This window comes from Vulpes lagopus, chromosome 11, assembly GCF_018345385.1.
Source record: "Vulpes lagopus strain Blue_001 chromosome 11, ASM1834538v1, whole genome shotgun sequence".
Lineage (NCBI taxonomy): Eukaryota > Metazoa > Chordata > Mammalia > Carnivora > Canidae > Vulpes > Vulpes lagopus.
The window spans coordinates 72,768,978-72,794,656 of NC_054834.1; the positions used below are offsets into that span (position 1 = coordinate 72,768,978).

The following is a 25,679-nucleotide window of genomic DNA, read 5'->3' on the forward strand; positions in this document are numbered from 1 at the left end:
TTTATAACTGCTTTTTTGGGGGTACACTTGCTGTACAAAAGGTCTCAGAGCAGTTTAGGAGTGTGCATGGCTTGTTGTGTCTGGAGGTAAGTATGCACCTGGTCCATCAGTGCCGCAAACCTAGCCCTCCCCCTACCCCCAACGCTTCCTCATGTCCCACCCCGCTTTTCCTTTGCGGTTAAGAGCATGTAAGCAAAATCTGCCCACTTAGCAAAGGTATAGGTGCACAGGGGCAGCGCGATCAGGGGCCCGGTGCCACAGGCACCTGCCACCCCCGCCACCCCCCCTTCACCATAGTATTCAGTCTTCACTCAGCACAGTGTCTCAGGTGGGTGGCTTTTACTTTGAAAGGGAGATCCTCGTGGGACCTTTCCCCTTCTACAATTGGTTGACCTGGGAGTTGACCTCATTGCTCCAGAGCCGTTGATTCATCTTGACTCATAAGTGTGGGCCAAAGAGTATATTTTTCTTTAATGATGTTTGTCACTTCTGAAGGTGGTATATTAACGTCTTGCCATCCAGATTATCCATCAAAGAGAAGGGACGCCCATCCACCTCTTTGTAGCTTTTCTGACTAAGTCGAAGGCAGACGTTAGGTGGATTCCCTTGCCGACCGGTCCGACCTGGTCTCCCTGATCCACCCCGCGCTTCAGGGTGTCCTGCTGGCTCCCCTGGGCCGCAGCCGGAGCGGCCCTGGTTTGCCGTGTGCATGGATGCCTGTCCCGGTTTCCCTTCCTCCCTGGGGCTGCTTGGGAGAGGCACCCCCACGCCCGGCCCACTCTCACCCCTAGGGTGCACTCTCCCCTGACCGACTTCCTGCGCTGGCCTGGGTGTAGTTTCACTGATTGGCAGAGTCAGAGCTGGCGCCCACCCTTGACGAGTGAGCTAAACGGCGATCCCCGGGGTGGCTCCTGGTGTGTGTCCGGTGGAGTCCCAGCTGCCCGCTGCGAGCCCAAGAAATGCCTTCGAGGTCTGAGATCTCAGATCCCAGTGTGAGATGAGCAGGTGTTAGATCCTTCCAGAGGAAAGCCAGGGCCAAGAGTGGGCAAATGTGTGCTGTCTGCTGGGCTTGAGGCAGCCTCCTTGCTGCTCCATTGGGATCGGCTCGAGGTCTGAGCTTCTTAGCTTTGCCTCTGCTCACCCTTGCCAGCACTTTGAGTCAGTCCCCAGACCAAGAGCGGCCTTGCGGAGGTAGCTGGGTGGATCTTGGGCCACGTGCAGACATACAGTCAGCCGGCAACACCTGGGTGCACATCCTGGCCAGGGCATCTCGAAGCATCCGTCAGACTTGGGCTTTCATCAGCCTGGTTTCTGTTTGGGGTTCCCTGTTTGTTTGCTAAGGCCTGGGAGTGTCGGGGTGGAAGACCACAAAAAAATCAGTAGTCAGCAAATTGAGAGCTGGCTTGCATCTTTAATGTGGTCTCATGTTTTAAAACATTCCTTTTTTTTTAAAGAGTATGGTCAAGATCTTTTCCGGCCGAAAACCTATGTTATACAGCTTCCAGACGTCGCTGCCACGCCTGCCAGTCCCGGCCGTTCAGGACACTGTGAACAGGGTAGGTACAGCTTTGAGCTCACTGGGACACTCCCACTCCCCCATGTGTCAGTCCTCCTGGGATTAAGATTTATGACCCATAGCAGTTGGCTGGCTATACTCAGCACCGTAATTGTCTAGCTATTGGAGGAGATCTTCCTTTCTGACATATCAGCACATAGGAGGTGTTTTGTTTTTTGATGTTTTTATTTTAATTTGTTTTTTTAAGATTTTATTTATTTACTCACAAGAGACAGAGAGAGGCAGAGACCTAGGGAGAGGGAGAAGCAGGCTCCCTACAGGGAGTCCGATGCAGGACTCGATCCCAGGACCCCAGGATCACTCCCTGAGCCAAAGGCACCCCATGAGGTACCTTTTTTTAAAAGGCAGCACATTTGATAGAGAAACAGTTTTGGAAAAATTTTTTTAAACATCTTTGTTGGGGCAGCCCGGGTGATTCAGTGGTTTATTTATTTATTTATTTATTTATTTTTAATTTTTATTTATTTATGATAGTCACAGAGAGAGAGAGAGAGAGGCAGAGACACAGGCAGAGGGAGAAGCAGGCTCCATGCACCGGGAGCCTGACGTGGGATTCGAACCCAGGTCTCCAGGATTGCACCCTGGGCCAAAGGCAGGTGCCAAACCGCTGCGCCACCCAGGGATCCCTATTTTTTTTATTTTTAAAAGATTATTTATTTATTTATTTATTCATAGAGACAGAGAGAGAGAGAGGCAGAGACACAGGCAGAGGGAGAAGCAGGCTCCATGCAGGGAGCCTGACTTGGGACTCGATCTAGGGTCTCCAGGATCACTCCAGGATCACCACCAGGGCTGCCCTGACTCAGTGGTTTAGCGCCGCCTTCAGCCCAGGGTGTGATCCTGGAAACCCGTGAAACATGTTAGCCACTTTAAGGCGGCAGTTGTGTGGCATTGAGTACATTTTCATAGTGCAGCCTCCACCATGGGCTAATTCCAGAACTTTCCATCACTGAAACCCCACATGCATTAGCCTGACACCCCGTTTTATGTCTCCCCCGCCCCCCAACCCCTGGCACCCACCAACCTGCGCTGTCTCTGTGGGTTTGCCTGTCCTGGATGTTTCCTATAAATGGAATCCTACAGTATGTGCCTCTGCATCTTGCTCTTAGACTGTTTTGAGGATTTGTCTATGCCAGAGTGTCTCTCAGCATATCATCCCTTTAATGACCAAATCACATCCGACTGGACGATTGGACCACACTGCGTTCCTACATTCATCTGTTGGTGGATGTTTGCCTGGTTTCCAGCCTGCAGCTGTTGTGAACAGTTTTGTTCAAGGACCTGCTGGCACTGGGGTGGGTTGAGGCCTGGAAGTGGGACCTTGGGGTCTGACAGGACCTCTGTGTCACCTGGAGGAGCAGCCAGGCTGGTTGCCGCTGCAGCCAACCAGGGCTGGCTTCTGCCTTTGGCCCCATTTTAAAGACTAAGCAGGACATGTTTTGGCTTTTGCAACAAGGCCTGTTGGCTTTTCAGGTTTCCTCTCCTCTCTGCTCTCATGTGTCCTCACCTGCGACGTGGTGACAGGAGCCCAGTCCTGTGGGAGAGTGGGCAAGCTGCCGGCAGCTCTGGCTCAGGGGGCACTGCCACTTGGTGGATTGACATGTTTCCCCATAAACTGAGGGCCTTACTTTCTATAAGTTTGCTCGTGTGCATTGCAGCAACTTTAGATGACGGTCTCCAAACCCTGCACATCTGACCTGATACGTGAGCACACTCACTTCAGAGTGGTGCCAGTCAACATCCCGGGGGCCCCAGAACCCTGTCCTGGAGGCCTGGCCTTGACCTGATACTTGGCCTTCCACATCCCATCCGTTGTGCTGGCTCCTCCTTCCCACCCTGGTGTCTTGGGCTCACTTTCTGCACTTTCCTGGCACTGTCCTGAGCCATGATCCAGTGGGAATCGAGGGTTTGATTGAGGCCCAAATGATGGCAACTATGGAGATGTCCTTGTCAGCCAAACCGCGATCTTGTCACTCTGGAATTTGCTCTAGTGATCTTGTGGTGATGCGGGTCTGGAGAATTTAAAGGGCAGTAAATGACGAAGAAGTATGATCGTGTCATTGTCGCTGACATAAAGCCACATGGCTAACTCATGTGAGGACCCACAAAACCCATCACATGGGGGAGGTTTTTGTTTTGTTTTTTAAGATTTTATTTTTAAGTAATCTTCTTGCCCAACATGGGGCTTGAACTCACGACCCCAAGATCAAGAGTTGTACGTTCCGGGGCACCTGGGTGGCTCAGATGGTTAAGTATCTGCCTTTGGCTCATGTCATGATCTCAGGGCCCTGGGATGGAGCCCCATGTTGGGCTCCCTGCTCAGCAGGGGGTCTGCTTCTCCCTCTGCCTACTGCTCTTCCTGCTTGTGCTCTCACTCTCTCTGTCTCAAATGAATAAATAAAATCTTTTAAAATTTATCTGCTTATTCATGAGAGAGACACAGAGTGAATGGAGACAGGCAGAGGGAGAAGCAGGCTCCTCGTAGGGAGCCTGATGTGGGACTTAATCCCAGGACCCCAGGATCATGCCCGGAGCCAAAGGCAGACACTCAACCACTGAGCCACCTAGGTGTCCCAAGCTGGGGAAGATTTTTAAATTCTTAAGCAGGTTTATATGTTTTCTAAGGCACAGATAAGGGACCTGTGTGTTTTAACTCGGCATGTGTGCTTTTCATTAACCCTGTAGTATCTGGAATCGGTGAAGCCTCTGATGAAGGAATCAGACTTTAAACGGATGACGGTCCTTGCTCAAGATTTTGCTGTCAGCCTCGGACCGAAGTTGCAGTGGTATCTGAAGTTAAAGTCCTGGTGGGCCACAAACTATGTAAGTGTATACACCTTATTTCTTGGTGGTGATATTTTCATGTGCAAATACTCGTCCATGCCACAAACCAGCAGGGCTTCCCCGTGCATGGCAAGTGAAACAAGGTGGGATGTGGAAGAGGAGGTATTAAATGTGATCAGATGACACCAGATGATGAGGCTGGAGTGGCTGCAGTCATTGGGTAGGCAATGTAGGGGCAGGGAACGGCAGGCAAGCTTGATCAGGTGTGCGCTGTTTTAATCAGGTGACCCGGCTACATGGGTGTGTTGAACTCACACTTGCACTCAGGCTCCTACAGACACTGTGATGGGAGCGCCACCGAGCAGTGATGGCACCCCGCCGGCCTGTGTGGCTCCTGCTAAGCTTGCTGGGGGTCTGTCCTATTTGCACCCACAGGTGAGCGACTGGTGGGAAGAGTACATCTACCTGCGGGGACGAGGGCCACTGATGGTGAACAGCAACTATTATGCCATGGTGAGTCCCCTAGGCGGGCAAGGTGGGCATCCCCATGGGCCTGGGGGCCACCCAGGAAGCTCCTGCCCCTGCCTACGCTGGCCGGACTTCCTTCCAGGGCCCAGGACCTGCTTGCTGGGCCCGAAAGCTGTGTGAACATCCTTCTGTGTTTGCCCTGAGCCACCATGGAGAAATTACAGCCGCAGGAATACTTTCAAGCCCATCAGCTGCCCCTCATAGCCGGGCCTTCCCCTGTTGTCACAGCGGCGTGTGGCCTATGTCCCTGCCACCCCCAGAGCTCAACACCTGGTGGCCCAGGGTGTAGCTTCCTCCTTCTTTGCTCTGGGATGCCAGGTTTTTCTTTTTCTCCAAGGCAGTGATAGCCCAGGAGGTCACGTCCCATTGTTTTGTTAGCAGCCCCACAGTCTGGTTTCTGGTAACTGGCGTTTACTAGCTTTAGTACCTGGCCATCTCATTATTCTTTGTCTCTTTCTTTCTGTTCTTCATTTCCATTTATTTTCTTGTAGAACTCAAAACAAAATTGGCAAAGTATAGGAAATGTACTTTCAATTTCTTCTTCATCAGAGCAGGTGTGATTGAACGCCTATGGAGATACTTTAGCAGCGTGGAAGTGCTCTCCTGTGTATGTTAACTCAGCTTTGCCTGCGAATGTTCCCTCCACTAACACATGTTTACCTTTTCAGGACTTGCTGTACGTCTTACCCACTTCGATTCAGGCAGCGAGAGCGGGCAACGCCATCCATGCCATTCTGCTCTATAGACGGAGGCTGGACCGGGAAGAGATCAAGCCGGTATGCCCACAAACTGCTTCCTAAAACATTTCTTTTTAGGGCGCCTGGGTGGCTGAGTGTCTGCCTTTGGCTCAGGTCATGATCCCAGGGTGCTGGGATCGAGTCCCAAATTGGGCTTAGAGCCTGCTTCTCCCTCTGCCTATGTTTCTGCCCCTTTCTCTCTCTCTCTCTCTGTGTCTCTCTCTCTCTCAAAAAATCTTAAAAAAGAAAAAACATTCTTTTTAAACAGCTTTGGTGACTTTGTTGTCATACAGCTGGATGAGTCCCATCACTTTAAATAACGTAGCTCTGAAACCATCCTCACAGTTCACTTTAAATAACGTAGCTCTGAAACCATCCCCACAGTCCAGGTGTAGTGAGCACATCCATCACCCCAAAAGTTCGTTGTGCCCCATGGTCTTGCTGCACCCTGCCATCGCCTGCCAGCTATACCTCAATCTGCCTTCTGTCACTCCGGATCACTTGAGCTTTCCAAAGTTTGATGCAAATGAGATCTTGCAGTAGGTACTTTCTCTCTCTCTCTCTCTGTCTAGTTTCTTTCACTCTGTGTAATTATTCCAAGATTTAACTCTTCTCGCGTACCCCGAATGGATATACATCTGTTGTACCGCAGCCCCGAGATCTGCCCCAGAAGAAAAGCTCTTGTTTGCTTTTGGAGGAAAACAATTTAGCTGGTGAATTATTCCAGGGAAACAAGACATTTCTTTCTTAAATATCCCCAGGTTAAGTGTCAGTTTCTAAAAAATCTGTGGTAAGTGTCGGTTTGTAAACGATTGATGAGAGTGTGCCCCTTGGGAAGGAAGGGTGCAGGAAACTGAGCCCTGGCAGGTCCAGTGATCTTGGTGGTGAGGGTCAGCATCTTGGGGAAGAGCTGCTCTTCCCAGCGTGGAAGCGATGAAGTCAAATGATATGTGCAAGGAAAACAAATCCAGTGTGTAATCTGCTCCTTCCCCCCTTTCCCCACCCCCTGAGGAATTTTTTGTTTGTTTGAAACATATTTTTGTTGCAGATATTTCTTTTGGGATCCACAGTTCCTCTGTGCTCTGCTCAGTGGGAGCGAATGTTTAATACCTCGCGGATCCCAGGAGAGGAGACGGGTGAGTGAGGCTCCTTCGCAAAGCACTTTCTTGCTCCTTCCTCGCCGTGTATGGAAGGTGGCAAAACTCAGCACACAGATTTGTGCTGACCGCTTCTGAGCATCTGAGATTTCTATTTTAGGCTCAGGAACACTGGTCTGTTGAATTTCCTTGGCCTTTATTAGGCCCGGGCATGCGGCTTTTCTTCAGACTTCACAATTTCCCTCTGGTCGAAGGCTGTCTTCTAGGGTGTTCTTCCCACGTCTGGTTAGGAGTCTTCCTTGTCTTCATCTGGCTCCCTCGGAGGAGTTGTGCTCTGGCTCACACACATGTTGGCTTGTGCTCGGGAGACTGGACTTGGAGTCCAGCAGCTCACTTGGGGCAGCCTGACCTGGGACAGCTGATCCCACCCTCAACCCTCGCAGAATGCTGGGCGGCCATGTAATTATACAAGCCATGATGCTCTGGAGAATGAGAGGGAGAGATGTGCCATCTGGGACTGTCGCAGGCCAGCCAGGGCTCAGGTTGTGTAGGTTGTGTAGGCAGGAGATACTGGCCACTCTCAGCTAACAAACAGGGCCCTGTCTGAGACCTCGTGGTGGGCCATTATGATGACCCGTCGCTGCCTTTGAAGCTAAGTGTATACAGAGTCCCAAGCTCATCCAGCTTTTGGGGGCTGTCGTGACAGCCGGGTACCTCCAGACTGTGAGCCCCAGGCAGTAACTTGTCCCGTGGACATAGGCATGCGGGTCCTCAGACACAAAAGCTGGCCTCCAGGTGGGCTTGTGTAAGTGGATTCAGCTTGCCTCAGACCCAGGGCTCAGGGGCTTTCTGGAAACTCACTCTAGCAGTGCACTCAGTGCTTTTACAGTGGGGGTATTTCTGGCTAAGAAGTCAACCTTTATTATCTCTCTCATACTCTGGAGTCCAGTGATCGGTGGCCAGATTTTTGTGAAAAGCAGATGAATTGGCAAAATGCACTTTTGGGACAGTAATTGCATTCTTAGTTTTTTTTTTTTAATAATTAAAAAAAACTATTTATTTTAGAGAGAGATTGTAGGGGGGAGGAGCAAAGGGGTGAGCAAGAATCTCAAGGAGATTCCCCACTGAGCACAGAGCCCCCATGTGGGGCTGGATCTCGTAACTGGAGCCAAAACTGAGAGATGTTCAACCAACTGAGCCACCCAGGCACCCCAGTCATAGCGCTTTTAAAAGTGGTTTTAATAAAATGTCCTACAGTTTTTCCTCTTACCCATGATTTTGCATTCCGTGGTCTCAGTTACCCGTGGCCAGCTGTGGTGTGGAGGCTAATGATCCCCCATAGCAGCCTAACCCCGTGTCATACCTACATCACTCCTAATATCGTCACAAGAAGACAGAACAGGACAAGGTGTTTTGAGAGAGAGCAGATCCACATAACCTTTATTAGCACACATCATTATTTTGTTTTATTTTTGTTAATTTTTAAAAGAAATTTTAATTATTCGAGACAGAGAGAGTGAGAGGCAGAGACCCAGGCAGAGGGAAAAGCAGGCTCCATGCAGGGAGCCTGATGTGGGACTTGATCCCAGGACTCCAGAATCACGCCCTGGGTCCAAAGGTAGGCACTAAACCGCTGAGCCACCCAGGGATCCCCTATTTTTGTTAATTTTTTAACATACCTAGTTTATAAATTAAACTTGATTAAAGTTATGTTGATTAGAGAAAATAATAGCGTGTTTGGGGTTCAGTACATTCCACGGCTTCAGGCACCATGGGGGTCTTGGACACATCCCCCTCAGAAGGGGGGGGGCGGCTTCCGCTCTGCTTTTCTCTGCCAGGGTCAGAGTTCTTCCTAACTTCTTTGTTTTTGTTGTCTTCAGTATATTTTTGATTCGTAGGCTACTGAATATATTAGTTTTTAGGGCCATTGTAACAAAACAGCACAGACTGTGTGGCTTAAACATTCACTGTCCACCCCTGTCCTGGAGGCTGGAAGCCCGAGGTCCAGGTGCAGGCAGGTGGGTCCTCCTGAGGCCTCTCTGCTTGTGTGTGGATGACCATGCTCTCCCTGAGTCCTCACGGGGTTGTCCCTCCATGTGTCTGTGTCCTAATTTTTTTTTTTTTTTAAGATTTTATTTGACAGAGAGAGAAAGAGAGTCTAGGGGGAGGGGGAAGGGATAGGGAGAAACAGACTCCCCCCTGAGCAGGGAGCCTGACGTGCTCAAGCCCAGGACCCGGGATCGTGACCTGAGCCTAAGGGAGACACTTAACCAACTGAGCCACTCTGGCACCCCTGTGTCCTAATCTTTTCCTCTAAGTACTCTAGTCATATGAGATTAAGATCCATCTTAATCACCATGTTTTGACATAATTACCTCTTTAAAGGCCCTACCTCCAATGCAGTGGTCTCTGAGAGTCTGCCTCCGGCCTGTGAGTGGGAGAGGCTCAGCTCAGCCCAGAACTCAGGTTAGAGGAGCACAGATGATCTCAGACACTGAGCCTCTACCCAGCTATGTTCTCAGTAATTTAAATAGCTGTTTGAGGGAGGTTGGTTGGATTTTCCGTGGTTAATCATGGCTCTGAGAGGCCCGTGTTCCCATCCTTGTATCTCGATTCTTTTTTCTTAGTTTATTTTGCTGGCAGGCCCTGGTGTAGTGTTGAACGGAAGTGGCCCTAGTGTGCATCGTCTTATTTCTGACTCTAAAGTGAAGGCTTTAAGTGCATGTTTGTCCTGGTTTTCTGGGAGAAACCCTTGAACAGGCTTAAGTTGTTGGCCACAGCTGAATACATCCAGTGAGTGGCTGAGTGGAGCTGAGACGAGGTCAAGCCTGACTCCAGAGCTCTCTGCTCTGGCTCTGTACTGAACCTTCTGCAGGCTCTTGAGATGTGGACGGATGAGCTGAGTGGAGGGACGTGGGGTGACAGGGTGGGGCCGCTGGGAAGTCGAGGGGTCTTTCTCAGCGTTCCCTCACATCCTGCCTCTGAATGTTGTGTCTCACCCCCCATCCTGCTCAGACACCATCCAGCACATCAGAGACAGCAAGCACATCGTCGTGTTCCACAAAGGGCGGTACTTCAAGGTCTGGCTCTACCACGACGGCCGGCTCTTGAAGCCCCGGGAAATTGAGCAGCAGATGCAGAGGATTCTGGACGACCCGTCGGAGCCTCAGCCTGGGGAGGCCAAGCTGGCAGCCCTCACTGCGGGAGAAAGGTGCACAGTGGCTCTGGGACATAAGTCCCACCAGGGGCTTGGCTGGGGGACAGGCATGTGTCGGTGACTCACTGTGGCCGTGGGGCAGGGCTGGGGCCCCGCCGGCGGGTCCCCTCTGGGTGTGTGTGTGTGTGTGTGGGGGGGGGGCAGGTGGGCTTGTGTCTGCACGGGGACCAGGCCACATGGCAGATGGGAGTTAGGCTCTGTCACGGGGCTGCAGGCGTATTTAATTCAGGATAAAAAAAACAAGTGTATTTATTTAAGATTTTATTTGAGAGAGAGAACGAGCAGAGGGAGAGAGGGAGAAGCAGGCTTCTCCGCTGAGCAGGGAGCCTGATGTGGCTCAATCCCAGGGCCCTGAGATCATGACCTGAGCTGAAGACAGGTGCTTCACTGACGGAGCCACCCAGATGCCCCCCAAAAAACAAGTTTAAACCAAGGCCTCTGAGTCAGGAATCAACTTTCTGCCATGTCTGAAGATCATTCAGAGGCTTTTGTTTACCTGAGGAATTAGCTTATAAAGATGGGGCTGGCCTCCCAGCTTTGGCTCTGTGCCCACTGGGCTGCGTAAATCTTTGGGTGGGGGCCTTGTCCTGTGCGCAGTAGGATGTTGAGCACATCCCTGGCGGCCAGGAGCAGCCACCCCGTTGTCACAGAACTGTCCAGACGTTGCCCACTGTCCCTGGGGGGCAGTACTGTCTGCAGTTGAACATCCGAGTTACGGCGATGTGGCAGCTGTTGGGGCAGCATGAGGAGCCCTTCTCAGAGAAGAGTTCTCCCCTGCACGCGGAGGGTGGCAGTGGGCCAGCAGGAGTGACCGGTGTTCGGGGGAGCGGACTGCACGCCCCATGCTGGGAGCGACAGTGGGTCAGGACACCAGAACGCAGAGCAGAGAGGGTCCTCGTGTGTCTGACTACACTTGGGCTGGATTCAGCTGTCAAAGGGGCCACCCCAGGGACCCGAGCAGGTGTATGGGATGATCCCAGTCCCGGGGCTCCCCAGGCAGTGAGGGCTGGAACAGGCCGTGTGAGCTGGAGGGGAGGCTCGGTGCCAGAAGCCCAGGAGGGGTATTGGGCCATAACTGGGGCTCTGCGGGCTGGATGGAAGAGCAGAGGGTGGTGTGTCCTAGAGACAGAGCTCCCTTCCCACATGCTCATGGACATCAGTGGGCTCACTGGCCAGTGGTTACAACGTGTTGTGAGGAGTGGGTTTGCCTGTGACCACCCACCCTGCAGGGCTCGTGGGCACCCGGCCCACCCCAATCTCACTGTCTACAGTCCTTCTCATAGAGGCCGAGTGTATCCATGGGTATCTTACCCTCCCCCCAGCTCTTCACATAGATGCTGAGTGTATGTACATGCCTATCCTCTGCCCGCCCCCTCCCCGAGCCCTTTACATAGACACCAAGTGTATACATGGGCGTCTTGTCCCCCAGAGTCCTTCACATAGACACCGAGTGTATATGTTGGCATGTTACCTCCCTGGAGCATTTCACATAGATGCCGAGCGTATACGCTGGCTTGTTACCTTCCTGCCGCTTCACACAGCACTAGGTGCATAGTAGCCATCCTGTTGTCACGGTTGCCCCTGGCAGACACGGAGTAGAGTGGTCTGGGCCAGGTGTGTGTGTGTATCCTTGTATTCACAGGTGTGTTGGCATCACAAGCTGCCTTGGAGAGAAGAGGGCGGGAGACAGGCCAGATGACTCTGATCTGGAAGGGTGGGTGGGGTGAAGGACCCCAGGAGGGCCTGGGTGAGGGGCCCAGGAGCAGTCAAAGCAGCCACAGCTGGGTTGACTCTCAGGAAGTGGGTGTCACATCAGCTCCTTGGATCCCACGTGAGGGAGGATGGAAAGAGTCACTCTAGGTGGACTCCCGGGGTGCCCCCTTGTCCCAAGGTGTCCTGTGGTTATTAGTAGCATGGACTGGGGCAGCTTGTGTTTGAAGCTCTCTCTGCCACAAACTAGCTGTGACCGCATCTCTGTGCCTGTTTACCCTTCTGAACAATAGAAACTAGTTTTGATCAGTGAGCTCTAGCACATGGATAAGGGCTGGAGCAGAGCCAGGCAGGACTTGAGTGCTCACATGCGCTTGCCAGAACTTCTTCAGGATGGACCCTGGTTTGGGCCCGAGGAGAACTTCTTGGGGTTGCTGCCCCCAGGTGGCTGAGCTCACGGCGTGCATTCTTGTTGTTCAATCGGCATCTATTTTTTGTTTTTTTAAAGATTTTATTTATTTATTCATGAGAGACACAGAGAGAGAGAGTGAGAGGCAGAGACACAGGCAGAAGGAGAAGCAGGCTCCATGCAGGGAGCCTGACATGGGACTTGATCCTGGGGACTCCAGTATCACCTCCTGGGCAGAAGGCGGCGCTAAACCACTGAGCCACCCCGGCCGCCCTCAGTGTTTTTTGTTTTTTGTTTTTTGTTTTTTGTTTTTCTCAATCAGTATTTAGCAAACAGAAGTGCACGCCATGCCTGTGCTCTGCTCTGGAAATCCGGCAGTCATAAATATGTAGTTTCTCCTAAATTTCTACAAAACAGTGAAACACCCTGTCATTTTGAACATCACATATAAGTAGATGTCACCACGGTGCTACAGGTTTAACTCCCTTTAACTCTTGTTTCAGAGTACCCTGGGCCAAGTGTCGCCAAGCCTATTTTGGACGTGGGAAAAACAAGCAGTCCCTTGACGCTGTGGAAAAAGCAGCATTTTTCGTGACACTAGACGAAACAGAACAAGGGTATAGGAAGGAAGACCCAGATGCATCGATGGATAGCTATGCCAAGTCTCTCCTTCATGGCAGGTGTTTTGACAGGTAATATCGCTCACACCAGCCTCAGGTGGAGGAATAAGGCTCGCATAAAAACACTTTGGTTCTCTTTTCTGTGCACGTGCACGTGTGCACACACACACACACAGCTCAAGCAGCAGACTTGAGATTTTCCCCTCCGTGCACGACCACCTCTGATAGGAGGTGCTAGTGAGAAGAGTGGCTGTGGTGCCTTGACCAGGCAGGAGAAGGTGGTAGGGCTGACCTGGATGTTGGCTCTGGCTTGCTCACTGAGCTCATGACTATCCTGGAGCCTCCTTTACCTAGTCTGTGCAGGGCCATCCTGCCTGCCTCGCACGTAGGGGTGAGGTCGGCCCAGGACGGGGTGTGCGGCTCCCGGACAGCACATGCTGTCCCGTCTCTCTGCAGATGCCTTATCGGTTCCCTTCATGTTAGAGTAACATGTTCTGTTCTGCTGGCCTCTGGTGCATAACTGTTTATCTTTGTGTCTGATGACAGAGAAGTGACCAGAGTTCTGTGTGTGCTTTTGTTATCACTTTGCGGAGATTTTTGACCACCAGCCAGCTGTTCGGGGTGGGGCGGGGGTGGGGCAGCAGGTGCGGCGGGTGGGGGGCAGATGACCCATGCAGAATAAAATCAGTGCCTAGTTTTTGTTCAACTTGCTTTTTTTAAAACGGTTAAGTCCCATGAACATTTGTGTTCCATGCAGGTGGTTCGATAAATCTTTCACGTTCATTGTCTTCAAAAATGGGAAGATGGGCATGAACACAGAGCACTCCTGGGCTGATGCGCCCATTGTCGGGCACCTGTGGGAGGTGAGTGTTTGCAGCTTTGACATGAATGTGGGGCCTGCTGTTGCAAATCCAAACCCCAGACTGCATTTCATTGTGTGATACCTGCCCCTTGAATCTAGAACACTTCTTAACACACGTTGGTGCTTCGTGTGACAGTTACTTGGCTGAACAAAACCTAGGTACCTGTGTCCTCATCTCCTGAAACTTAAGTTCCTTCAGTAGAAACACATTTAATGCCATCTCCAGGTGGAACCAAAAATAATGAAATGAGAGTCGGCTTTCAGGCAGGGATTTCAGGGAAGAATTCAGCAAAACCTTCTTTGCTATGTTTTCAAGATTTGTCTCATGGGCTGAGTGTTAGGCCAGCTAGAAGCAAGCATATTAAAATCCTGGTTGATAAAAATGCAACGTGCTTTTTACCACGTCATTTAATTCTTAAAATTACCAACTTAATTTAAAAACCACCAAACCCAAACCCCTGTCATCCCATCCCCCTACCCAGCTTGTTAAAATGCAACGTTGGATCAGCCCTGAAAATTCTTTAAATTTTAAAAAACTCATTTCCCCCTGAACTGTGGTAACAGTCTTCATGTTGGCACGAACAATCGAAGGAAGGTTTTGCTTTCTTAACTCCTCTGGTTCTTGTTTGAAGAAGCTTCTAAAGTCTGAGATTGTCAACAGTGGACCTGATCCAGAAATTCTGTATTATCTTGGTTTGATGAAACTCAAGGGTAACTTGGTTAAAGCTACAAGGCCCTTTGAAATTCACGCTGAACGCTCAGACTGTACTTTGTGGTCTTCCCTGCTGCTCTAGCGAGTAGAGTGGAATAATGTGACCCTAATGTTGCTGTTATCTCTGAGAGCTGCACCTTTGCAACTGCAGTGTGGGGACCTCCTTGGCCCTTACAGGGCATGGAGCTCGGTCATGTACCTGAGATGATGAAATCATAGTGAACTTGTGAAGACATCTTAATGCATGACCTCCTTCTCTTTTAACTTCTATGGAGGCTTTGAATCTCGATATTTATTTTTTAAAATATTGGTTTATTTAAAAAAAATTAAAAAAATATTGGTTTAATTAAGAGAGAGCGTGTGTGTGTGCACATGTACACGAGTGTGGGGAGGGGTGAGGGAGAGAGACTCAACTAGACTCCCAGTTGAGCACAGAACCTAACACAGGAAAAAAAAAATTAAAAAAAAAAAAAAAAAAAGAACCTAACACAGGGTTTGATCACAGGACCCTGAGATCATGACCTGAGCCGAAACCAAGAGTCAGATGCTCAACCAACTGAGCCACCCAGGCGCCCCTCAATGCTTATTTTTAATGTATCATATGTATTTTTTTCCCTAGAGTCATACAAATCCTGGAGGGTGTCCTGCTATCTCTTGGCAGGGCCTTGGCATGTGCCCCCTCCTTTGCCCAGAACACTCTTCCCGTAGCCACCAGCCCTGCCAGGCTTCACTCCCTCCAGGCAGTCCCCTCCCCCTCTCCTGCCTCCTCCCAGTCCTGGGTTAGGACAGCCTGATACTCCTTCCGAGGCTTCTCTTGACCATCTTACCCCTGGTTGGGGTCTGAGCAAAACCTAACCTGCTGTTCCTTTAGCCAAGTGAGATTTTTCTATGTAGGGAAAAAAGCATAAATGAAGGGAAAATGAAGTGTTCCAAAACAGTCTCGAAGATAGTAATACTATTGGTCCCAAGATATGAACATATAATAAAGGCAGTCAAGTCTCAAGAAGCTCTTGACCGCTGCCAGTCTATTGATGCCAACAAAGGCTTAACAGTCCTTTCAGCTTAAAACCCAGTGAAGATCCAGCCTCCTTTGCCCTTGGTGGTCCGTCCACCCAGCAGAGTAGTCCAGGTCTGCTGGCACCTGTGCTAAGGTCCTGAGTACTAAGCGCATGTTTGTGAATGAGACAGAACCTGAGCCACAGGTGGTGTGGACGACACAGGGTAACTGACCAGGTGGAGTAATCGGGATGTTGACAAGGCCATGCTTAGGTTTTAAGTTCTCCGGAGGAGATAAGGATAGAGGGATTGTGTGTTAGCCCAGGACCATCACTTAGAAGTGCTGGGGTTTAACTGTTACTATCAGCTGACAGCATGGCCTGTGGTCCCAGGGACGAGCCGGGAGCCCCAGAAGCTTCCCTTGGGGATGGGAACTGACCTGCCCTCTTGTCAGAGGCCCAGGCCAAATTAGAACAAGAGCCAATCTGACCATGGCAAGCCAGTTAAGAACAAATCTGGCTAGGGTTGGATCCTGTTTGCTGCCGACGTTTCTCTGAAGCTTCACTGTGTTGGGCTCTCTGGGGGCTTTGATGCAGAGCGGCTCAGATACAAATAGGCCTGGCTCCTTTGCCTGCTCAGATCTGTGTGGGTGCCAACCATACCTGCATGTGGCTACCTCCCCGCGCCCTCACGCTGGAGCCCCTGACGCCTCACCACCGGGCAGTGCCACCAGCTGGACTTTGGTTGTGGTTTTGTCTTTTGACTTCTTTGGGGGGGTGCCTCCCCCGCTAAGATATAAGCTCCCTGAGTGTAAGGATTCCTTTTTAAAAAAAAACCTCTTTTTTATAATTATGAAGATATAATTGACATACCATAAAATTTACTGTCTTAAAGTGTACAATTTGCTGAGTTTTGTGTATTTACAATCACCAGCATCTAACTTTAGGATGTTTTCATTCTCCCCAGAAGGAACTCCTGCCCATGCCTGCCCCCACCCCTGGCAACCACAAATCTACTTTCTGTTTCTGTGCCTTTGCCTGTTCTGGCCATTTTCGTGGGTGGTTTCCACATTTTGACTACTATAAATACTGCTCCAATGAAACATTCGCGTAGTAGTGAATGTATATTTTCGTCTCTTATGCGTGTGTACCCAGGAGCAGAATGGGTAGGTCAATGTCTGTATTTATTTAACTTCTTGAGGAAAGGCAGAAATTCTGGTCTGTTTTGTACACTGTTCTCTCACTGATGCTCAGAGGGTTGCTGGTGGCCATAGTAGCTGCTCAGGAAATACAGCTGAAGATGTTGATTTGGGTTTCCTCACCAGCGGCAAGAGAACATCACAGCTGCACCTGGGTCCTGGCTCACTGGGAGCATGAACTGGGACATATGTCTTCCCCCTTGGGAGGCTGTCTCCTCATTTACACAGTGGGAACACTGGGGACTGCCTTCTGGGCTAGCTGTAAAGGCAGTGGGTTGGCACCCGGAGGGCACCTCCAGCGCAGCTGGGACCTGGAAGCAGGCTCCGAGCAGCGTCATGTATGACACGTGCTGGAGTCCTGGCTGTTCTCACTAGCCCATATGCTGGGGAGCCTCCCAAGCCAGGGCTGTTGCTCTCTTCTCTGAAATGGAAATAAGAACTTTCACAGTACAGGACCCGTAGGTGGTTCAGAGGTTAAACTTCTGCCTTTAGCCCAAGGCATGGTCCTGGAGTCTCAGGATCCAGTCCCGCATCCCGCTCCCTGCAGGGGAGCCTTCTTCTCCCTTTGCCTCTCTCTCTGCTTCTCTCTCTCTGTGTCTCTCATGAACAAATAAATAAAATCTTAAAAAAAAAAAAACTTTCATGGTAGGGGGCTGTATGGAGGATGTCAGGTGCACAGAAGCATGCTCCCAACATACCTCCAGTAGCTACTGCTAAGTCGTCATGGTATCTTGATGAAGAATAAGGTTCTGTGTACTTTGGAGGTCATTACAAAGATGTTTCATGTAACACTGTTGACCACGATAATCTCTGACTTGATGTGTGTATCTCTTCATTTGACAGTATGTCCTAGCCACTGACTGCTTTCAGCTGAGCTATGCAGAGGATGGCCACTGCAAGGGCGACCCCAACCCGAACATTCCATACCCCACCCGGCTGCAGTGGGACATCCCAGAGGAAGTGAGTCTGGGTTCTCAAACACCTGTTAACTTACCTGGGGTGGGAGACAAGCTTAAAGGGTCACAGCCAGCTTGTCCATGCCTGCTTCCTGAGTATGCATCAGCTCAGCTGAAGACCACAGAGGCTGAACTTTGTCCCTGTGTGGGTTCTTCCTGGGGCCCTGGAGCTGTTTCAACTGTTGCTGCCTCAGGAGCCCCAGTAAATAATACTTCTGCTTCCAGTTTTGGTGAAGATTGCCAACAGAGATTTCTAGCTCAGACTTGGCTAGATATCAATCATAGTGAAAAAGCAAAAAACAAAGTCACTTCCTTCAGAGTTGAAATAACTCTGAAAGCACAACTTATCATTTTTGTTGCGCTTAATAATTTTCATACGCAGGCCACTCAGACGGAAGCATTTTGAGGAAGGAATGTGAGGGTTGGAAATACCACAGTCCAGCTCATCAGATCCAAGCAGGCATTCCTGGAGCCCAAGAGACTATTGTTGAAGTAGAATATGCCACATGTGGTGCTACACCCTCAGCTGCTCCTTTTGTCCTGCATCTCCAGAGGCTGGTGTGGGCTCCTCGGTGACCGTGTAGCCTCTGTCAAAGAGGGTAGGCTTAGGATGCTTGGACCTGACCCAATCATTCACTATTTCAATTTTTGTAAAAGAATTATTTTCTTTTATTTTTTAAATTCTTGTAAAGATTTTATTTATTCATGAAAGACAGAGTGAGGCAGAGACACGGGCAGAGGGAGAAGCAGGCTCCCTGCAGGGAAACTGATGCAGAACTCAATCCCAGGACCCCAGGATCATGCTCTGAGTGAGCCAAAAGTGGACACTCAACCACTGAGCCACCCAGGTGTCCCTATTTCAAGTTTTCCTATAGATTTAACTTTTTCAATAGTTGCATTTTGCCAACACAATGGAGCAGAAAGTCCAGAGAGCTCCCTCACAGCTGCCTGCCCCCTCCCAGTGCACACACGTGCAGCCTCCCCCATCACCCATGTCCCCACCAGGGTGCGTCTGTCACAACCCCTGAGCCTTCATGGACAGGTCGTCCTCACCCAGAGCTGGTTGTTGATGTGGGGCACACTCAGGGTCATGCATTCTTGGCATTTGGACAGATGTATGATGGGCTGTGTCCACCAGTGCAGCCCAGAGATCCAGGCACTGCCTGTGCCTCCTGCCCCCCAAGCACCTGGCAGCCAGCAGTCTCATCACAGTCTCCACAGTCCTGCCTCGTCCAGAATGTCCCCTTCTTGGAATCCTATCGAATGTGGCCTCTTCAGACCAGCTTCCTTCACAGCCACATGCATTTAGGATTCCTCCACGTTCTTTCATGGCTTGGTGGCTCATGTCCATTGCATGCTTATGCCATAGTTCGTTTCCTTCCTTCCTTCCTCCCTCCCTCCCTCCCTCCCTCCCTCCCTCCCTCCCTCTCTCCCTCCCTCTCTTCCTTCCTTCCTTCCTTCCTTCCTTCCTTCCTTCCTTCCTTCCTTCCTTCCCCTTTTTCATTCATTCATTTATTTACTCATGAGACACACAGAGAAAGAGGCAGAGACATAGGCAGAGGGAGAAGCAGGCTCCATGCAGGGAGCCCGACTTGGGACTCGATCCTGGGACTCCAGGATCATGCCCTGGGCCAAAGGCAGACACTCAACCCCTGAGCTACCCAGGCATCCCATCCTTTTTTTGTGTATCCATTTGTTTTTTAAAATGGGTTCCTCGGGGATCCCTGGGTGGCTCAAGTGTTTTAGCGCCTGCCTTTGGTCCAAGGTGTGATCCTGGAATCCCGGGATCGAGTCCCACGTCGGGCTCCCTGCATGGAGCCTGCTTCTCCTTCTCTCTCTCTCTCTCTCTCTCTCTCCCCCTCTCTCTGGGTCTCTCATGAATAAATCTGAAATGAAATGAAATGGAAATGGAAATATATCCTCATGGTCACCACAGTGGATTTCAAAAACTGAACTCAGACTGTGTGAGATGCGCTGAGGCGTCCCACTTGGACTGAGGAGTCCCCAGCTCCTCCCAGCATTCCTTCTGCTCGGGTCACCCCAGCACTCTGCGTTGAGCAGGGGACCGTGGAGAACACTTCCTGAAAGAAATGGGAAGGAACTGGGATGTGTGCATTTTCCAGCAACGGCCCCCGTCAGCTGCACTAAAGTCAGGAACCCTGCCCTCCCCACCAATAAGTAAAACCTCTCTCTCCTTTTTTCTCAAGTGTCAAGAGGTGATAGAGACTGCCCTGAGCAGTGCAACCCTGCTGGCGAATGATGTGGATTTCCATTCTTTCCCTTTCCACACCTTCGGCAAAGGGCTGATCAAGAAGTGCCGGACAAGCCCGGATGCCTTTGTCCAGCTTGCTCTCCAGCTGGCACACTACAAGGTATGAGCCTGGGGTTTTGTCACAAGTGCTTCAGGGTCCTGAGCACATTTCCAGAGCTGCCTGGCCTTCAGGGGGGAGGTGGTGGTGGCTGGACACTTGTCCCAGAGGGAAGCCACCAGCACGGAAGCACCACCCGCTGGTTCTTGCTCACATGCCATCACCCAGGCCTTCTGCCACAGGAGGGATGGGCCGCGTGGTGAGCAGAACCCCTCTTGGGGGCAGGGGTCAAGTCTAGAAAAGAAACCGATACAGGATAGCAAAAGAGGTGATGTTAAAATAAACTAGAACAGATGGGCCAAAATTGTACTTAGAACTGACTCTACCATATAGTCTTTGACAAAGATGATTGAATCACGAAGATTTCTTTTCCCAAGTAATGTAGGCACTGACATGCATGCTCCCAGAGCAGTCGGATGGAGGCACAGCCATTGTAGGAGCTCTTTTTCGGATGGAGTCAGAGACTGAAAGAGGAACTGGGTTGAGGAATTGGATTTTAGTATTAATAATTGGATGTTTAAAATTGATGAGCAAACATTTCACCTAAATACACAGGGTTAGGGTGATAAAAGGAGGTGCCGTCTCAGATAAAGGGAAGATTTTCATAAGAGAGCCCCAGGGCCTGTGGTAATACATTTGAAAATCTTGCAATGATTATTTTCTGCAGCGACAGAGGTTAGTAAAGGTGACCCGAGGCAAGGTAAGAAGGCAGGAGGCAGTACCCACGATGAAAGGCAGAAGTTGGAGAGCCACTCACTAATGTGAACCTGCTCGGAAGCTGCTGCATTGTTTTGACGAGCGTAGGGTTCTGGAGGCTTCAGAAAGCTGGGAGCTGCCTGGTTGATTCCCAGGACCAGCTTCATGCTGAGCATTACAAGGAACAGCTGAGAGCCGCCCGGGTATAGTGCTGAGTGCCTCACAGGAGCTGGTTAACAGCGGCTTGGAGGCCTTTTTCATCTCCGCTTTACTCAGGAGATGGGGAGCTCCATTGCCTGAAGTCTACAGCTCACGGTGGCACCGCTGAGCTTGCGTCTAGGCAGGCTGCTTCTGGAATCCATGTCTTAATTTGATGGACATGCAAAAGAACCATAGGATCAGTGTTGCTCATGAATATAAACACAAAAAAACTAAGTAAAATCTTAGCAAATAGAATCTAGCAGTATATTAAAAGTGTAAGCAGCAGTAGCAGCTTATGGTCCCAGCAGCAAGGAGATGGTTTGGTGTTAGTAAATCCAGTCACAGATTAAATTATATTATTAGATCAGAGAGGAAAACAGTCATTTTGACAGATACTAAAAAGACATTAAAACCCTGGCAGGCATTCCTGATAACAGCTCTAAGTAATAGGGGCTGTTTCCTTCACCTGATAAATACCATCATGTATTAGTAGCCAGAGTGTGGCTTGAGAGGTGAAAAATGTGAGATAACCCCATTAAAACAATGGGGCTGTGATGAGGCTGCCTCCAGCAGCTCCGCTGTTCTCACTGTTCTCGAAGGCCTTTCTGGAAGTACAGTGAGTGCAGCTGTGATCATTGGGCAGGAGGAGCATCGGTATGTCTTCTCAGGAGATAGAACCTCCAGAAAAGCTTCTATAATTAAGAAGAGTACTCAGTAAGGAGCCTGGTACAGAATCCTACAAAGAATCAGCAACAAATTATTGTGCTTTACTAATGAGCACAATGTGGCACTGGGCTGTAACGTGCGCCACGCTGTTCTCTGTGGTAAAGGTAGGGTTTGACATCAGTGTGAGGGGATGAGTCCATTAGTGGATAGGACTGGGAAAATTGGTTTAGATGGTTCCTTTTGGGGGATCCCTGGGTGGCGCAGCGGTTTGGCACCTGCCTTTGGCCCAGGGCGCGATCCTGGAGACCCAGGATCGAGTCCCACGTCGGGCTCCCAGTGCTTGGAGCCTGCTTCTCTCTCTGCCTGTGTCTCTGCCTCTCTCTCTCTGTGTGACTATCATTAAAAAAAAAAAAAACAAAGTTTAGATGGTTCCTTTTGGGAAACAGCCTGGTAGGAAAACGGAGTCAGAGCAGAAGTTGGTTCAGGGGAGCAGAACAATACAAATTATCAGTGACCATACATGGAAAATTAAACTTTTGAGGAATCCGATAAGCACAACGTAAGTAACACTGGATTTTCTGCCTACATGATTTGCAAAGGTCTTCTGACCCTTCCGTGTTTGTACAGGGGAATTTAGGGAAGTGCGCATGTGGCAGTTGGGCTCATCTAGCTGGAAGTATGTGTCCTGAAAGTATAACCATTTCCCTGGCAAATTCTTCCTTGAGAATTGTATTCTTTAAGGACAGGTTCACAAAGATGTGCTGAAATACCACCCTCGGTAAAAATTTGAATCAGGCTAAATCAGTCTGCGTGAAACATGTTAAATTATGGTATTTTTGTACAACGGACTATTGCGTGACCATTAAATGTGTCTGTGGTGTAGTAAAAACGCTTGACCATAAAACACCATGTGAAAGTTTTATTTACTACGGTGATCTGCAGACTGTGTCCCATGGGCCACATCCAGCCCTTCACCTGTTTTCGTGTGGCCCTTGAGTTGAATGGTGTTGTGTTTTTAATAACTGGAAAAAAAAACCCTCAAAAGAATAATATTTTGTGATGTGTGAATATCAAATGTAATTTCATTGTTCACCGAGAACATTTTGTTAGCAGTCATGCTCGTTGTGGGTGTACTGTCCGCAGGTGTTTTGAGTTATGGGACATGAATGAGCAGGTGCAGCACAGAACCACCTGACCCACAGAACTGTGATACTTGCTACTTGCCTGTTATAGAACATGTGTCCCAGCTCTTGCTTTATTAAATACAAAATCTAGAAGAGATTTAGATGGAAAATCCAGTCTAGATGAAAATCCAGCAAGGTGCTGTGAAGGTTGATTTGTATTGTCTTACATTGTTCTGTGTTGACATTTTTTGCACAAGCTTGTATTACAATTACTTTTTAAGAAACCAAATTCCTCTGTCAGAGTAGAAGATCACTTATTTTTGATACTTCCATTGGTCCTTTGTCCTCTGGCTAGAAATGATCACCTGCCCCCCCCATTCAGTTCTTTATGTAGCCCTCCACCTATTAAGAATGGTCCGTGGATTAAGATGACCCATTAAAAATGTGGGGCAGATCTTTCCATTCAGAAGTTTCATACGTGCTCGGTTGAGCACCAGCTGCATTGGGGACACGGCTCTCTTTGTGGAGATGTTGTTCAGACCCTCTGCTCAGCTCACAGCTGCAGGACCTCCCCGTGGCTCTGCATAAATCCAGATGTCCTGCATGTTCTGGGGGATCTCTCCCAGACTTCTGACCCTTCTCTGTGCCCCTGGACCTTGTAGGCAGTTTGGGAAAGCCTTTGGGATCCCATTTCACAATAACGTTTACAAAGCATTAAAGGAAATACGTATGGTCACAGAGTTAATTGGTTGATAAAAATGCACGTCAAAATATTAAATGTATATCCTAAACACAGAATATATCAAAATACCAGATTGGTTTTCAGAGAGAATCCCTTAATTATGCTAATCTACTATCCTGAATCAGAGGAAAAGAAATACTGAATATTAATGAGAAATTAATGAGAATAGCTTTCATACATAGTAAATAAAATTAGTTAGCCAGACCCATCAACATGATTTAAGCTAGCCTTTACAAAAAAATCGTATTGCTTCAATTAATTACGTAACACATTTTCAAAGGTCAAGAGCATGAAAACAATCGACTTGCTTAGATTACATTCCTTTCAACAAATTGGGGGGAAAATTTACAAAGGCAATATCATAAAAATAAGACAACAAAAAAGTTAGAATGTTAACTTCAAAACCAAAATTCAGTCAAAGGCATTAAGTTCCCTTTGTTTTAACAAGAAATGAAATGGTTTTCCTTAGAAACTCCAACTCTGATGGATAAACATACTACAAGAAACCACAAAAACCCACTGCCACATTTGCTTTTCTATAAACACACAGGATATCTTCTGGAAAACAAGCCACATTGAAAGCCTAACTCCATTAAATAATCCACTCTACATTTGCTTGTCAGATCTGAGAACAACAAAACCCACAAATATTATATCCACTTTGCAATATCTTGTATAACTAAGCCAAAAACTGACAAGTAGAAATCCAAATCATGTTATTTTAATTTTTTCTAATAATTTTTAGGTTTAAATAAATAAAAAAATATTAATTTCAGTTTTCATTTCCTTTAGTATGTTTATGTTACCCAATTGCTTCCATTGCTTTTCTAATAATTTTTAGGTTTAAATAAATAAAAAAATATTAATTTCAAAAAAAAAATATTAAATGTAAATTTGTGGTGCAGTGAATGTAATTAGGCACTAAATTTGGGATAGTGGATCTAATAACGACTGTAATTTTGAGGTAGTTGTAAGCATGTATGATATTTTGGGGTATCTGCAACAACTATAATTTGTTGTGAAAATAGCTATGATTTTCTCTTCAAAGTCACCACAGTGTTCATGATTACTGTGGTTTTTGCCTGTGCTATTTAATGCAATATTTCAGTTTGAGGTTAGTAGGAATTAAAACATACCTATTTTTCCCTTCTGAGTTAACACATTCCCAAGGTAGTGACCACTGGCCTGATCCCTCTGCCCTTCCAGCCTTCTCTAATATAATATTTGTCTCATGGCCTCAGCTTTAGCTTTTTTGCTGTGCTCAGATACATCAAGCCCATTCCTACCTCAGGACATTTGCACTTGCTCTCCACGGATAGTTGCTGTTTCCTAGATTGATGTATGGTTGGTTAGGTCTTTACTCAAGCGCTCCCATCTCCTATTAAAATCGCCTGCACTCTATTGCTCTTCCGTCACCCTGCATTGTTTCTGTTTGGTGCACCTGTCACTGTAATATCGAATATCCACGTTTCTCCCATTAGAACATTTGCCCCACGAGGGCAGAGACATGATCTATCCCCAGTGCCAGGAACGTGCCAGCCACAGAAGAATAGGCATCAGTAAATGACAACTGATTGAAGGTTCTTGGCTGTGGTCATAATTTTAGTCAAATATGCCTGTTTGTTTCCTGCATTTGGGTCATGTTTATTTTTCATTTAGAAACTAGACGTGAAAAACCCCCAAGTGCCACCAGCCTGAACACTGAGCCCCGGGGCAGCCGATCCCAGGGTGTGACAGGTTTGTGTCCTCACACCCTGCATGTCAGTATACCTTCACAGACCGTGTCTTTTCATCCCGCTTGTTAGGAACCGGTGGTGTTCTGTGGGTGGCAAGCGGCTGCTCTCCCGATGGTGGCTGGTTGTGGCAGGAGAAGTGGCTTGGCTCTCTGAGGGCCTGAGCAGCCTGACAAATGTCAGTGCATTTGCCAAGAGGTTTTTAGATGATCATTTAAAAAGATTGTGGGTGTCGTACATGACTGTGCTGCCCACTCACACAATTAAAAGCCTGATGTTGGCAAGTGGACCTCACGTAAATCATTGGATTGTGTCTCCCAAGCTGACTTTATTAAATTGACTAAAATGCCGGATTTGTATTTTTTCTTCTATCTCCCGCTCTCCTCTCCCTCACCCTCTCCCGACTGCTTCATCATGTGCCCCTCTGAGAGCTGGTAGGAGGTTCTCTGAAAGGCGCATTTGACAAATAACCTGGACCCCTGCTTACCTGTTCTATTCTTATTCTTACTCTACATAGAATAGAATGAGGAGTTAGAGCCCCTCTTGGACCCCATCCAAGGGAAAAGTAATGACTGGTGTATGGAAGAAGTGTGGTGAGTTGGTGGCTCCTTGTGTCGGGCGTTGGGGGCAGCGTGGAAGCCTTTCGTGTGGGGCAGCACAGGTGGATGGCAGTCAGCGGCGGCTCGTCACAGACCTCCTGGCCTGTGTTCCTCACCCCGTGGCCTGCTCGCCTCATCACGTTACAG

At 48.9% G+C, this 25,679-nt stretch overlaps 1 protein-coding gene across 11 annotated transcripts in view; it reads left to right on the top strand.

The window, feature by feature from the left end:
• CPT1A (carnitine palmitoyltransferase 1A) overlaps nucleotides 1-25,679 on the top strand; it is a 57,691-nt gene that overhangs the window by 24,185 nt on the left and 7,827 nt on the right. For all 11 annotated transcript variants that reach the window (XM_041723554.1, XM_041723557.1, XM_041723558.1 and 8 more), the window contains 10 exons: nucleotides 1,455-1,556; nucleotides 4,262-4,399; nucleotides 4,796-4,873; nucleotides 5,557-5,664; nucleotides 6,674-6,761; nucleotides 9,738-9,933; nucleotides 12,562-12,750; nucleotides 13,436-13,541; nucleotides 17,290-17,406; nucleotides 19,610-19,774. In XM_041723554.1, the coding sequence (XP_041579488.1) occupies nucleotides 1,455-1,556; nucleotides 4,262-4,399; nucleotides 4,796-4,873; nucleotides 5,557-5,664; nucleotides 6,674-6,761; nucleotides 9,738-9,933; nucleotides 12,562-12,750; nucleotides 13,436-13,541; nucleotides 17,290-17,406; nucleotides 19,610-19,774 (1,287 nt within the window). The remainder of the gene's footprint in view (nucleotides 1-1,454; nucleotides 1,557-4,261; nucleotides 4,400-4,795; nucleotides 4,874-5,556; nucleotides 5,665-6,673; nucleotides 6,762-9,737; nucleotides 9,934-12,561; nucleotides 12,751-13,435; nucleotides 13,542-17,289; nucleotides 17,407-19,609; nucleotides 19,775-25,679) is intronic.